This window comes from Girardinichthys multiradiatus, chromosome 9 (assembly GCF_021462225.1).
Source record: "Girardinichthys multiradiatus isolate DD_20200921_A chromosome 9, DD_fGirMul_XY1, whole genome shotgun sequence".
NCBI classification, from domain to species: domain Eukaryota; kingdom Metazoa; phylum Chordata; class Actinopteri; order Cyprinodontiformes; family Goodeidae; genus Girardinichthys; species Girardinichthys multiradiatus.
The window spans coordinates 40,052,392-40,067,231 of record NC_061802.1 but is presented as its reverse complement, the minus strand read 5'-3'; the positions used below and the strand labels follow the sequence as shown (position 1 = coordinate 40,067,231).

The window sequence follows — 14,840 nt, the reverse complement described above, 5'->3', positions numbered from 1 at the left end:
TTATAAGACAGAAAAAATCTTCATTTGCAAACTGGATGCATAAATTACTTCTTAGCATGTCAGAAATCATCATTTTAAGGCAGTTTTTCCATGTGGTGAGAAAGATCGTGTATGCTTTAATCTTGTCACTAAACACATCGCATTAGTGACAGTAACATTGTCTCATTGCAGTGCAATCTGAGCTGGATCAGTTTGCTTATGTTCTTTGAATTTGTACTCATGCCAGGGGAGGGTTTATACAGTGAAAAATGATTTTGTGTCACCAAAGCACATTTTAAACAATCAAACACATTGTATATCGTTATCGTAAAAATATCATTGGAAAATAATAAATTCTATTTAAAACCTTTGCAGGACGGTGATGTGACGATATGTTTTAAAATTAGCAAAGCTATAACATACAGATGGCCAACTCCTACAACAAACTATTTTTATGTTGCTCATCTTACATTCAGGCTTATAGATTTTGGCTGTTTATGATAAACTCTAAACTCTTCAAACATCTTAAAAAAAAAACAGGCTGATTTAAAAGATCAAGGGATTTAAAAGATCAATGGAGGCAAACCTCTTATAAATACATCGAGCAACACAGTTAACAAGCTGTGCTCGGTTCTGTGGTGTTGTCAGCCCAGATACCGACCAGCTGCCATGTGTATACACCGATGGCCCGATGCCGGAGGAAACGCGACAACTTTGAACACAGATGTGCCCTCCTGCTTAATAGCCTGTGATTCAATATTTTTGATTAAAGGTGAAGCAGGATGTAATCTTTGCCTCACTGGGTCCATCAGGACCATAAACATAAAGCAACCGGTGGCAAAACAACTTAAACTTCAAACCTCAGCCTTCTGCATGCGCAATTACGCACTTAGAAGCGTAATTATTATAAGAGTAATTATTATTAGAGTATTATTAACTCTGCGCAAATAAACAAAAAGGGGAACTAATGTCGTCAGGGCCGAGGCTGCAATAACATACCTGTTGCTGTGAATAGCGACGAGAAAGGTTAACAAACTGTAGCACTCTAGAAAAGCAGAAGCAGAATGGAAAAGAAGGAGAAAAAAATCAGCAACTGGATCTTTCATAATGATGCTGTGCAACAACCCCTGCATGTTTCAAACGCCACAGCAGAGAGGATATGTTTGCTTTTGTTATAGTTCTGCTGGGGGCAGTAGCAGCCAGCCAGTAGCACACGTAATTTCCTCATTTAAATAGGGCGGTCTGCACCTAATTTGCACCTGTTATCATTACGCAAGCAATTTAGCACCTGCTATTTGGGATCTTTGAAGATCTGCGCCTTAGTGTACAGCACAGTGGCATGTCCATCAGGCCACTCTTGTCATATCCACAAAGCTGTGTGTCTGTTTGGGTGTGTATGTGCGTCTCTCCTTACCTCTTACTTTGCAGGATGTGACTGGCAGGAGTCCTCCTGCAACTGGAGCAGCAAGAAAGAAAGAGGAGCAGATTCACGGAGGCAGATGCAGATTGTTTTGCTCTCATGCGTGGTAATCAGGCCTACCTTTATCTGTGTTCTTCTCCCACCCAAGTTCTGATGCTAATTCTTACTCTTCTCCTTTTTTTCTGGAACCAGTAAAAAACCAGTGCTCTGCTTCCTTGTTCTTTGGATTGTTGGGGAAATCCTCCCAAGATTCCCTCTAGGAATCACCTCATTGCTCATATGCCTGCCATCCTGATATCAGCAGTTTGGATCATTCCAGCAACTTACCACTCGTTCACCTGCCTGTCCACCTTCCAACGGTCCCCTTTCCTCAACCACCATCTCTGGAAGAAAACAAAGGAAAACATTACCAAGCTGCCATTCACCACCACCTGCCGATCTCATACTCTGTGGAAATACTCACTCATTTCTACAGGTATTATTTTGCCATTAATGTCCCATTTGCCTACATAATGTAGCTGTGACCTTATGAACGTTATGAACATACTGGGGTCTTTTTTTATTTTTATTTGCCTCTTTCTGCTTTACTATAGGTTATTTTCTTAATGCAATTGCCCCACAAAATTACATTTTGCATTTAATGCAGACAGTTTGGAGGCCGGTATTAGAGAAATCTGGGCTTCCTGAGCACCTCAGTAAAGCCACAATCAACTCCCTGCAGTGTTTTGTAACAGAATAACTTTGTTTTCTCGACAGACTCAAGCTAAGAGCATGAAGAAACTAGTCATTTTCTTGCTAGCTGACAAATTTAGAATGTGGACTCATGTTCAATTAAACCGTAAACTATGGTGAAGTTGTATTTAATTTTAGGCCAGGCCATAATATTTCTTTTTCTGAAAAATTTTCATGTTTGAATGTGGTATTATTTAAGGTTCAAAGACTTTAGAGGGCTTTTCCTTGCACTGCATGTGATACGTGTCTGCCATTTTAATAAGGTTATATGAGGTGACTTTAGAACTCCAACTACCTATAACACACCATGCAGTAGCATGTCTTGGCTACTGATTTGATCTACTTCTGCTCCTTTATAATGGACATCCGTAAGAAAGAGCTCTTTGTATCTGACAATCTAGATATGCATCATTGTGTTGTCATGACTCCATCTATGGTACCGTCTGATCAGCGGTTCCCCATGAGTTCCATTCTGATATTAACCAAGACACTCTCCTCGTTGCTTATAGTTGGGCCCGCCCATCGCCTGCAGCCACGAACGTGTTTGCTGGCCCTCCACGAAACAATCCCCAAGGCCAACTAAAATAAAATATCATCGGTATTATCCAACTTCAAAGAGACAGCGATTCAATACTGAAGTATGCTGCCAGCATGGGACTCCTGAACGAGAGAGGCTTAAGTCTTCTGCCACCAAGTGGGATTGTTTATATTACTGACCATTGTGAGATTCAAGATCACTGGAGGGACTACACACTATTTTCTCCTTTCTCCAATCCTTTGAGAGCTAGATAGATAATCTGAAAAGACATTCCCCCAAAGTTGATAAAAATTTAATCAGAAAGTCTAACACTTCCTTGGGTTAAAATGATTAAATAACAAATAGCTGAAGGTTAATTTATCAAAATGTTTAAAACTGATCAGAACAAAGAGTGTGTTTTTCTTATCCGTTTTTGTACTTTGTTACTTATGTTTCTGGTCAGTAAATACCTATAAATATAAATTAGTTTGATGAATAGTAACTTTATATTTGTGAGATTTTATTTTTGCCCCTTGGGAGACATGTCCTTATGTCTGATGGAGAGGCTACAATGCCAAGACAGATTGATTCCCAGGCTTTTTAAAAGTATAAATGATCATTTGATGAGAAAGGGAAAAAAAAAAGAATTAAATGTACCTAATAAATGATATGCTAATGGTGCTAACCTACACTACCAGTGAAAACCTTTAGACACTTTCTCATTTAATGGTTTTCTTTATGTTTATGACTATTTACATGTACATAGATTCTCACTGAAGGCATCAAAACTGTGAATGAACACATAAAATCATGTAGCAAACAAAAAATTGTAAAGAACTTTTAAATATGTTTTATATTTTAGATTCCTTAAAGTAGCACCCCTTGCTGCGATGACTGAAATATTAACCTTTAGCCGTCTCAGTGTACCTCTGAGAAGTTCTTTCAAGACCCTTTGGAAAACCATTTTGTGTTTATTCAGTTTTGTTGCCTTTGGTGAGAATCTACAATGTATATAATCATGACAATAAAGACACCCAATAAGTGAGAAAGTGTATCTAAAATCATTGATGTTAGTGTATGCTACATATTTTATATTGTTGAGATGCACCTGTAATAAAGCGTTTTTTTATTGTATAATTTAACATAGATGAATCTCCAAAATTATTTGCTTAAATATCTCATATGTATTGGGACGGGTTTAAAATCACCTTCACAGAAACACATCAAAATAGGAACACAGAACTGTGAAAGTGTAATATTATGCAATATAAACAGATTTAGTGTCCAATAAAACTGAACTTTGTTAAAATTTTACTTTATTCTTGCAGTTTTATTTTGATACAGGCACCCATGTACAGAACATCTGAAACAACTTAAAATAACGGGAACTTGATGCTGAACATTGTACTTTGGAACAGAATCTAATGCGGTTTTCCACATTCTTTATTGTGCAGAAGCAATTCAGCATTTCCTGCCAACGTTTCATTTACACTAAGAACTTGGTTGCAACAGATATTTAGACCAAGGACAAAAAGCAATGTTTTAGTCTTTTATGTCTGACAGTGTAAAGAAAATTATAAGGAGCATCCCAAAAAAGCTCAACTACCATATATACTTGGAATTTTGCTGTGCAAAAGCTCAGTGTTGTAACAAGGGGAAATCCGACTGACAGAATGCAGCAGAACACGAATGAGCTTCCTTCTGGCACTAGCAGTGTGCTGCGGAGGGTACAGGACGAACAGAACTGACGAAACAGATGAACGGACTGAGGAGTCTAAATATAAACACCATGCCTGAAAAAGAACCTGTGTGAAAAAGCAATGAAAAAGGGGAAAAACGTCAGGAGCGAAGACATCACACAGCCTCATAAATATCTGTACAAACACAAAAATGCTCAATCATACTTAAACAGATTCAGCAATTTCTTATCCAGTGTCAAGGCACATACTGCTGTTAGAAAAACAAGCCAGACATAAATTATCTTTGGCATTTGGTTTGCTTTTTACAAAAAACACACTGCATTACATTGAACGCAGTTAAAGGTAATGCTTCTCAATAGAATCGCTGCATTTAGCCAGTTTTCCATACATGGTTTTTACGCACAACAAAAAGGTACTATTGGTTGAAAGAAACTGAATAAAACATTGTTTTTGCACATTGCATTTTAACAATAAACATGTGCAACAACAGACATTTTCAATGACAGGTCTAACAAAATGCTTTAAAGTGCAAACATAAATGTAAAAAGAATCTCATTTGGAAAGACCATTCAGCACTGGCAGAAAGACACTTGACTGACTAAAAATCAGCATGTGATAGAAGCTCTCAAAAGGACCTTCAAGCGAAACATCAAAGCAAAAAAATCAACTCAATGTGCTGTACATAGTTTGAATAGTTTTATATCTGCTCACTTGCTTGTTTACAACTTGAGATCCACAAAGGTACATTTAGCTAAGCTTAGACTGTAAGGAAAAGCGGCCTCCTAGAGGCTCAAAATCTCACCAATTACAATATCCCAATTGTTAAAAAACAAAACATAATTTGTGATTTTACAGCTGGTAAACACCAACTACCTTTGGGCCAAGTGCAGAAACTCATTGGAGGTTTTACTAGTTTGCATTAACGTGGGTTTTAAGGCCCCTTTATCTTTGGACAGAACTAAAGTAACTACAGCTGCATAACAACTGTCCTCTAGCGCTGCATTTGTGATTACAATCTGCTTTTGAAGACAACACCAACCCATGAAAATCTTTACTTTGCAAAAGGAAACTGGTTGTTTGCTTGAACTTAATATTTTTTGTATTTTGAGTACCAGTTTATTGCCAGACAGCAGTTAACTTAGCACTAAAGACTGGATGCAAACCTATGTTTAGAGCTCCAAAAACAAACTGCATCCTAGCTCTTCTAAAGCTTGCTAAAATTGTAAAGGCGTATGCTTAACACACTTTAGCATATTTATGGTATTTGCTGCTTCAAGACCCAAAATGGTCAAGATGAAAAATGTACATGAATTAGCTTTAAGAGACACTGCTGCATGGCTTTTATTAGCACTTCTCCGAGCTAGCTGGTAGCAAGGTTAGCCCTTAACCTCTCTTCAGTCTTTATCACAGCAAACGTCTTATATGAGCTTAATAAGTGGACTTAAAGCTCCACATTTGTGCAGTAAGAGTAAAACAAATTAAGTTAACTAACTTGGCTTCTTGTAGGAGTGACAACATCTCACTTGTTATCTGGCAATGTCCTGTTTCTCTAAATGATTCAAATACTCAAGTCACTGGCTTGGAGCAGTTACCTTCTAGAAACTTTGCCTATTCATTGGCAAACTCCTGTGTTTTTATCCATGAAACGGAGCTTTCAAGAAGGTAAAAGTATATATATATATTTGTTTTTTGGCAAAAGAAACAAAAAATAAGACAAAAAAATAGGCGTTCAAATCCAAACTCTAGTCTAAACCAGACAGTTGTGGGATTTGCATAATTCTTGACCTTTTGACAAGAAGGTCACTAAATTCCCCCCTTTTTATCTTTACTTTTAATTGAAAGTAGCCAGGTGTCCTAAGACGAAATTCAGTGAGTAAGCAGAAACACACATGCCATTTCAAACAGTCCTCTTTAAAGGAGGTCTCATCCACCTTCCTTTCATACTGGTGTCCTGTGGTTAGCCATGATGGATGGGAGTACAACAGATGCTCAAGCAGGAAATCTTTTTTTTCACTATACGGCACAACGATTGTGTTAAAATGCACAACTGTCCTGCAGTTGGAAAAAACACTTTTAGTGGCATTTCTGCTAAAGATCAGTAGGATGCAGATGACTAAAATAAATCCATCTTTCATTGCAGGAGCATAATCTAATACTGAAAAAGTTAAATGGGAAAAAAATCCATGTTAGGAACTAATTGTAACAAAATCACAAGTAGCTCAACTGTTCATAATCCTAAGAATCCCTTTTAAATAAATACAACTGAAGAGCTTTCTTATATATGCTATAATTTCTTAGGTTGATTAGAGTATCTCACAACTTCTAACTAGTATTTCACGACTTCCTGTTCTCTGTAAACAGAACATGACGTAGAGGACGATTTCTTTTAGCCACAAGCTGGAAGAGAAGCCATATTTATCTTGCCATCACACACACTGGGGAGGATGGTAAGGGAGGTGAGTAAATGGCAAAGGTCACTGCTAGAAAACTGAAGCAAAGAGTGGCATCTTGGGGTCATCAAGTCTCCATAAGAACCATTCTAACTTTCTACATACCACCTAGCTGTTGTGAGTTCTACCACAACCAAAGTAAACGATGGTGTTTGCTAAACTCTGCTGGAATATTAATTGGAACTGTGTGCTTGGGTCAGTTTAGACTCAGATTGAGCATAGGATGAATATGCTCCGGTGAATAAAATCTGGTGGAGTCTACCAGCACACTGAAAATGGGCTGAACTGTTTATCCACTAAATATCGTCAAAGGTTTGATTTTTCAAAATTGTTCTCTTGCAATAAAAGATGGAAATACTTTAAGGCTTTTTCACTTTCCCTATTGTCCTGATGTTTACGGCAAACCAAGATCTCGCCCATCAAACAACCTTGAAACTAGAACGTCTCTGCTCCAACCAATATACACTCACTCACACAGAGCAAAATACCTGGTAGGGTCTGTGGACACAGATTGAAATGAAACATCTGTTATGAATGGCCATAATGCTAAATTATATCTTGACTGAGCACAGAAAATTCATTGCAATTTATTGTACAACATACTATCTATAAAGATGCTTTGGTTTCAATTAGGGTGAAATGAATGTGATCCAACAACGACAATAACCAGTCCACTGATCCCACTAGGCCAAGGCCACTATCTGCTGTGTGTCAATATAAACAGGCTAAAATCAGGCAGAGAGTATTTAAAACTTCTTTCCTTGGAAGCAATTCCAGCAAGGATTCAAGGCCACTGTGGTGTCTGTTCCAGGTTTTCATGCCCTTTCAGGCTGAGCTGACAGTTTTGGTTCAGAGAGGAAACAAACTCCCTAACAAGTCAGCAGTGAAATGTCTTCATTCTGTCCATGTACGATGGAACCTGATCAATAATGAGATGAATTTCTATGAGAAATGAAAAACTTTCCAGGACTAAAACTAAACTTTCCAGGCTTTCCTTCTCCCAAATCTCTGAAACAAAATGACTTTAGCTGTACATAGAAAAACTAAAGTACCTTTTTCCATATGTTTTAAAGAAATAAAAAATGAATACAACAAAACTGATTAAAAAACTATTGTGCAAATAGAGAATGAGTAACATACAACAACCCCAGGCAAAGAATATGGATGGTCTACTCTGAGTATGTTCAGTCAGTTGTTTTATGGAACAAAATAAAAACAAATCACACATAAAAAAATAAACTATTATTTAACAGTTTCATAAAACATGTCTCAAAAAATTATGGAAACGGTTGTAATTAATACAACATCTTTTTTTAAGATTAAGCAGAGGAAAAACTAAGTGTGAACAGGCTGCGCTGACAGCACTCCTTGCTGTGGAAGTGGTTACTGAGTAAAGAAGTTGACCATTACGGTGATATTCAGAAATGAAGCCAGAGAAATACAAAACAGCTTCATTGTCAGCAGTTCAGGCTGTGAGAGAGCACAGATAACAGGAAGGCTGAATACATTCCAGCAAAGTTGCTCTGTTTTTGTCCTTTCAAACGTTCAGCCTGTCTGATGTGGAACTCGCAGGAATTGGAAATGTTGGCAGCTTTTTGGAAATTAAATAAAGGTGAGAATCTAGACTCAAATACACAAGGAGACAGATGTTTTAGTAGCTGTAGCCATGCTACATGCTAATTTAAGACGCTAAAGACAGTTTAAAACAGCAACTAAGTAATGATTCTGTCTTCGTTTTAAAATATTAAAATCCTGTTTTGTGGTGTTTTTTTTCCTTTTTCTAAAAATATTAATAAGGAATAATTAATGACTGCTCACAGCATGGAGGGTAAAAAACATGTTTTCAATAAATTTCTGATGATAGTTCTTTAGGAGGAATTTGAACAGATTAAAATCCATATCGAGAGGCCATTGCTTTAGAAACAAATATTAAAACAATATCGGAGATGGGAAAATGACCGAAATTCTGATCTCAGTCAAACTTGTAGATTTATGGCTAAAAATTAAAAAAGGTCTATAAAGCTGATCAGTCTATTTCTCCACAACAATGTTGGAACCTGATTGATAAATAGCACTATTTTATTTAAATGAAAATATCAGTTTATCCTCTACTTGATCCGTAAAAAATTGCTATTAAATACAAAATTTTCACGTTTTTAAAGTATATTTTATAGACCCTTCCAGCTGTTAAATATTCATCCACCAAAGTAAAACAACTGACTATACTTCATCAAAGACTCCATGGTTTCTGCCAGGGGTTGTACTGTAAGACATCATAAAGCAGTGTACAGAGCCTGTTCAGTCACATGCACAGTCCTGTGTGCTGGCTGGACAACATGGTCGGAGCAGAGTCCTTCCTCTGAGCTCCTTGTGTATTTAACACACTGTGAGGCTCCGTCAGGGGGCAGGTTCAGGTGGATGCTGCCTGTCTGTGTGACCAGAGGTGTGGAAGCTATCCAGCTGGACAGACTCAGATCTGATAGCTGTAAAGTCTCATTTAGACAGTGTGAGTCTTTGGTGGAGTGTGGTTTTGGCTCGCAGTAGAGCCGAGAGCTGTTTCTGGTGTATGAAGAAATGTCTTGCTCTGATGGAGCTAATGGGTAGATATCTGAGGGGTGTTTCTCACTGTATGAAGGCACTGATGAGCTGTTTTGACCCCTGTCTTTATTAGTTTGTAACAAAGAACTTTGTTTGTTCTGTGATCCTTTGGGCTTGTTGAGTGATAGGAAGGGGGACTCAGGACTCAGCGATGACCCCATCTTGACCCTGCTCAGACTGAGGATGTTCTTGCGGGTGTCGGAAGGGAGCTTATCTAACTGCCTTCCAACTTGCACTGGGCTTGGAAACAGTGTGCCTTGACACGACCTGTAGAAGTATCTGGAAGAGAAAACAAAGCCAGACATCAGGACATACTTCAACACTACTCCAATGATCAATGCCAGGCTCTTGGAATAAACAAACCATCTGGTATCAATAAAATTAATATTTCAACAGCACAAATCATAAATATTTTAGACTACTTGTGCTTTCACTTATCTGCAAATAAAACGGAGCGTACCGAGGCAGCAGCGCAGCCACAGGTGTGATGGTGCACAGCAGGTAGAAGAGAGGGTCCTGCAGCAGCCTCTGCATGGTCCAGTAGGGGTTTGAGGGGGAGTAGCAGGTGGGACAGGAGGCATTGTAACACAGAGCAACAATGAAGAATAAGGCTACACTGAAGGCTATTGACAGCCAGTTCATCCAGGTCTGCAGAGGAGGGAGAACAAGGAGAAGGTAGTTTACCAAAAACGATTACTCATCTAATGGGAATCAATGCGCCTCAATTTAGAATCACACCGTCTCATCAGAATCCAAATTAGTGGAGGAGATATATCAGGACAAATCAATTCATACTTTAAAAGCTTCATTTAGAACTAAAAGCTGGAAAACTCATTAGGAAAAAAGGCATGACAAATGAAAAGACTGCGTTTAAAAGCAGACATCATCAGTGATCTACAGAGGTTGGACAATGAAACTGAAACACCTGTCATTTTAGTGTGGGAGGTTTCATGGCTAAATTGGACCAGCCTGGTAGCCAGTCTTCATTGATTGCACATTGCACCAGTAAGAGCAGAGTGTGAAGGTTCAATTAGCAGGGTAAGAGCACAGTTTTACTCAAAATATTGAAATGCACACAACATTATGGGTGACATACCAGAGTTCAAAAGAGGACAAATTGTTGATGCACGTCTTGCTGGTGCATCTGTGACCAAGACAGCAAGTCTTTGTGATGTATCAAGAGCCACGGTATCCATGGTAATGTCAGCATATCACCAAGAAGGACGAACCACATCCAACAGGATTAACTGTGGACGCAAGAGGAAGCTGTCTGAAAGGGATGTTCGGGTTCTAACCCGGATTGTATCCAAAAAACATAAAACCACGGCTGCCCAAATCACGGCAGAATTAAATATGCACCTCAACTCTCCTGTTTCCACCAGAACTGTCCATTGGGGGCTCCACGGTGTCAATATACACGGCCGGGCTGCTATAGCCAAACCTTTGGTCACTCATGCCAATGCCAAACGTCGGTTTCAATGGTGCAAGGAGAGCAAATCTTGGGCTGTGGACAATGTGAAACATGTATTGTTCTCTGATGAGTCCACCTTTACTGTTTTCCCCACATCCGGGAGAGTTACGGTGTGGAGAAGCCCCAAAGAAGCGTACCACCCAGACTGTTGCATGCCCAGAGTGAAGCATGGGGGTGGATCAGTGATGGTTTGGGCTGCCATATCATGGCATTCCCTTGGCCCAATACTTGTGCTAGATGGACGCGTCACTGCCAAGGACTACCGAACCATTCTTGAGGACCATGTGCATCCAATGGTTCAAACATTGTATCCTGAAGGCGGTGCCGTGTATCAGGATGACAATGCACCAAAACACACAGCAAGACTGGTGAAAGATTGGTTTGATGAACATGAAAGTGAAGTTGAACATCTCCCATGTCCTGCACAGTCACCAGATCTAAATATTATTGAGCCACTTTGGGGTGTTTTGGAGGAGCGAGTCAGGAAACGTTTTCCTCCACCAGTATCACGTAGTGACCTGGCCACTATCCTGCAAGAAGAATGGCTTAAAATCCCTCTGACCACTGTGCAGGACTTGTATATGTCATTCCCAAGATGAATTGACGCTGTATTGGCCGCAAAAGGAGGCCCTACACCATACTAATAAATTATTGTGGTCTAAAACCAGGTGTTTCAGTTTCATTGTCCAACCCCTGTAAGTAAGAACCATTACAAGTATGATTACCAACAGGGTGTGTCAGTCAAATAGTGCCTTAAAACACTGACAGTCTATTTTAACGTTTAATGGAGCCATAATCTAGAAAACAAGCATCACATTTCACTGAAATCAGCGACTGATACTGTAAATTAGTTCATATTTATTGAGGTAACAAGGTAACTGGGGTTGTTTGTCTCAGGTTAACACAAATGTCTTGTTTTCAGTTTTCCTGCTGAGGCCAACAAGGAGATGCAAGTTTAAACTCAAATCAGCCCTGGCTTCAGGTTTGACACCTACTCCATGAACATTGTTAGTGTTTAAATAGAACAAAGTGGAACGTTGATGCATTGTTTAATCATTTCAGGGAAGCAGAGTAAACTGGTAATACAACAGGCCACTGTATTAGGTAAAGTAATACCAGGTATAGCTGAAGCAGGTCTATGCTCTGTTAAGGTATATGAGTATGCAAAAATAGCAACAGTATAGATCTAAATTCTATCATTAAAACTACTGCATCTCTCATGTCAGTTAAGAAAGATGAGTTTTAAAGTTCTATGTTTAGTTTTGTGTGTGAAGACTGTACTTCCTGTAAACTCTTCTTCTGCTGCCATTCTTGCTGTGTAGCAGCAACTGTCATGTTTTACCTCACCTGCTCCACTTACCAATATACGGCTTCATTCGACATTAACCTCCACAACTTTCTAGTTGTGTCTTTGGCGACTGAACTTCTGTAACATAAGTAAGCCGAATCTACTAGAAGAATAACATGTAGCTGCATTTTAAACTCTTGTAAACTCTTCAGCTAGAAGACTGATTGAATCCAACATACTGGTAGGCTGATCTCCAACAACAACAGATTTGACAGGTGAGATGGTGGTATTCTAATCTTACTGTCACCATAAGTACCACTTTTTTGTTTAAGTGCTATCTGTTTACTGTATCCATTACTAAGCTCATTGTGTTCCACAACTGGATTAAAAAAACAGCAGTCGTTTGTAAAGTCTTTAATAGAAAATATAGTTAAAAAAGAGAAATGCTGAAAATCTATTTGAATTCCTTAAACTACCATAAATTACAAGCTTGGCACAAAAGGAACTAAGTGCCTATGAGCTGGTTTCCTTTCAACTGCAAGCCACTGACAGTGAGCGCAGCCAGAGCTTCTAGGCAGTGAAACATGGGATGCCAGTAATGCTGAAATAAGTGGGGTCTGGTTTATGGGCCCAATGCAGAATGCCTTGTAATGGAGAACACGTCATGATGTCTTCCACTATGTCATAATGCAGGTTTAATTAATTATTAACAATGATAAAAAATAAAAACCCAACTCTCAATCATTTTCTTAATGTCAGACCAGTGGGTATCCCACTTGTGAAGTGTGGGAGGACGGTCAGAACAAAATATTTTAATTTCCATTACTTTTAACAGGAAAACATGTTTCCAAATATAATTGTTCAGGGTACACTTGGCAACAGAAATAAAAGCCTGAAGTAAATTTTGATGTTTCTTTTTTCATTACAAAATTAAAAATGCTTTTTCTCTTTTTTTTTTTATTTCATCTACTTGTTCCTTATTTACGACTTCAACATGAGTGCAAAAGAACCATGAATGTTTTAGGGTTTCTGTACATAAGTTCACTAGATGCAAGCAGCACATGGTAGGTGGAGACACACAGCTGCTGAGCTGCAGTTGAGCGCGCTGGCTGATCTGACAGTATGTAATTACAATGGGTCATTAAGTTGGACTCCAGTACAAAAACGGTCATTAATTACAGGCTCACAGCTATTGTATGGGGGAACTGTAGAGCATTGGCTGCTGTCACCTAAAATACTTTTGAAGGGGCTTGTAATCTGACACATTCTGACATGAATTCAAAGGAATAAAACCAAGGCTAACGTAGAAAAAGAGGGAGATAAAAAAGCAAGAGTTCGAAGTGAACCATCTGCAGAGAGAGAGAGAAGAAAATAATATTTTTGGCTTTCTGATTCAATTTGTGACTTCTCTGCTGTATTTACACAAAGCCAGGATGCTAATAAGGGTGTGACTAAGATGAAGAGCCAAATGACTCCTAAGAACTGTCAGGAGAGCTTGTGGCAGGTTTCTTACCCAGGTTTTGGTCTCAATCCCTAAATGCACCAGGATGGTGAATAAAGCTATGGCAGTGATGGGCGTTCCCCATGTAAACAGATCCACGTCTGAGTCAGTGTAGGCCTGTGGGACGGTTAGCAGAAGATCAGGGTTAGGGCAGAGGAAACTGTGAGTAAGCAAAAACAACAACAAACAAAAACAAAAACACTGAGTGAGACGAGTTAATGGAAATTAAATCCAGACTCACAAAGTAAGGAATGAAGAAGCACACCAGACTTTGGTAAAAGGCATCAATCATGTTCATCCAGAACATATACGGCTTATACTCCTGTAAGATAAATTCAAGCTTTTACAGTTAGTTGGATCATCTCTGGGGCTGCCTGCTAATTTACATGATTTTAGAAATCTACGACTGAGCTGTCAATTCTAATATTTTCTTATGGATTCCTCTATTTTATCCAATACCGCCATAAGTAACAGTACAAAAAGGATAAAGAACAGAGATGTTAGTTGTAATTCTCCTATAACAATGTCTGAGTGTAGCCACCAATCATGGCCATATCTACAAAGTGGAAAATTATAATTTTCCTAATATGGTATTTAGTCCCGCAGCCTGACTAAGAAATCTGTTGCTGTTTTCTTGAATTTTATAAGATGAAAATTGGAAATTAAATGCATCAGTGGCACCAGTATCAGTGGTGGTTAGTAGAGGTGTAACCGTACATGTATTCATAGAGTCCTTTCGGTTCGGCGCAAACATGCAAAATGCTTACAGCTTTGTTTTAAACATGTATGCATGCAGAACACTTACCCCAATGCTACCATACCCCAGTACTGTGTCTTTCCAACAATAAAGGTTGTGCTTTTATGGTGCATAATGGACTGACCATTTTAAACTGGCTTTATTGTTTTATAATCCATCTCTCCATCCATTGTTTACAACCTCTTATCCTTTACTAACAAAATCAAACGCAATGTTCACTCAGTTCTACACTGACTACTGTTTAAAATGCTTAGAACATATTGGAAAAAATACATTTTATTAATACTTGTTGTTGAATAAAATAAAAAAACATTTATACACTTTTGAAAACACACAACATTTACTTAAACTTAGAGCCGGGGTAAGAACGCTGATGTCTGTGTACCGTTACACCTCCAGCGATAAAGCCTATAAAAATGTAAAGAAA

The 14,840-nt window shown here is 38.6% G+C and overlaps 1 protein-coding gene across 1 annotated transcript in view; it reads right to left on the bottom strand.

Moving 5' to 3' along the window:
- Positions 1-3,947: 3,947 nt before the first annotated feature.
- Positions 3,948-14,840, bottom strand: part of atp10a (ATPase phospholipid transporting 10A) — a 61,276-nt gene continuing 50,383 nt past the window's right edge. Inside the window, exons 18-21 of the mRNA XM_047375215.1 lie at positions 13,898-13,978; positions 13,669-13,773; positions 9,857-10,044; positions 3,948-9,675 (exon numbers count right to left, since the gene is read on the bottom strand). Of these exons, the coding sequence (XP_047231171.1) occupies positions 9,072-9,675; positions 9,857-10,044; positions 13,669-13,773; positions 13,898-13,978 (978 nt within the window). The 3' untranslated portion in view covers positions 3,948-9,071. The remainder of the gene's footprint in view (positions 9,676-9,856; positions 10,045-13,668; positions 13,774-13,897; positions 13,979-14,840) is intronic.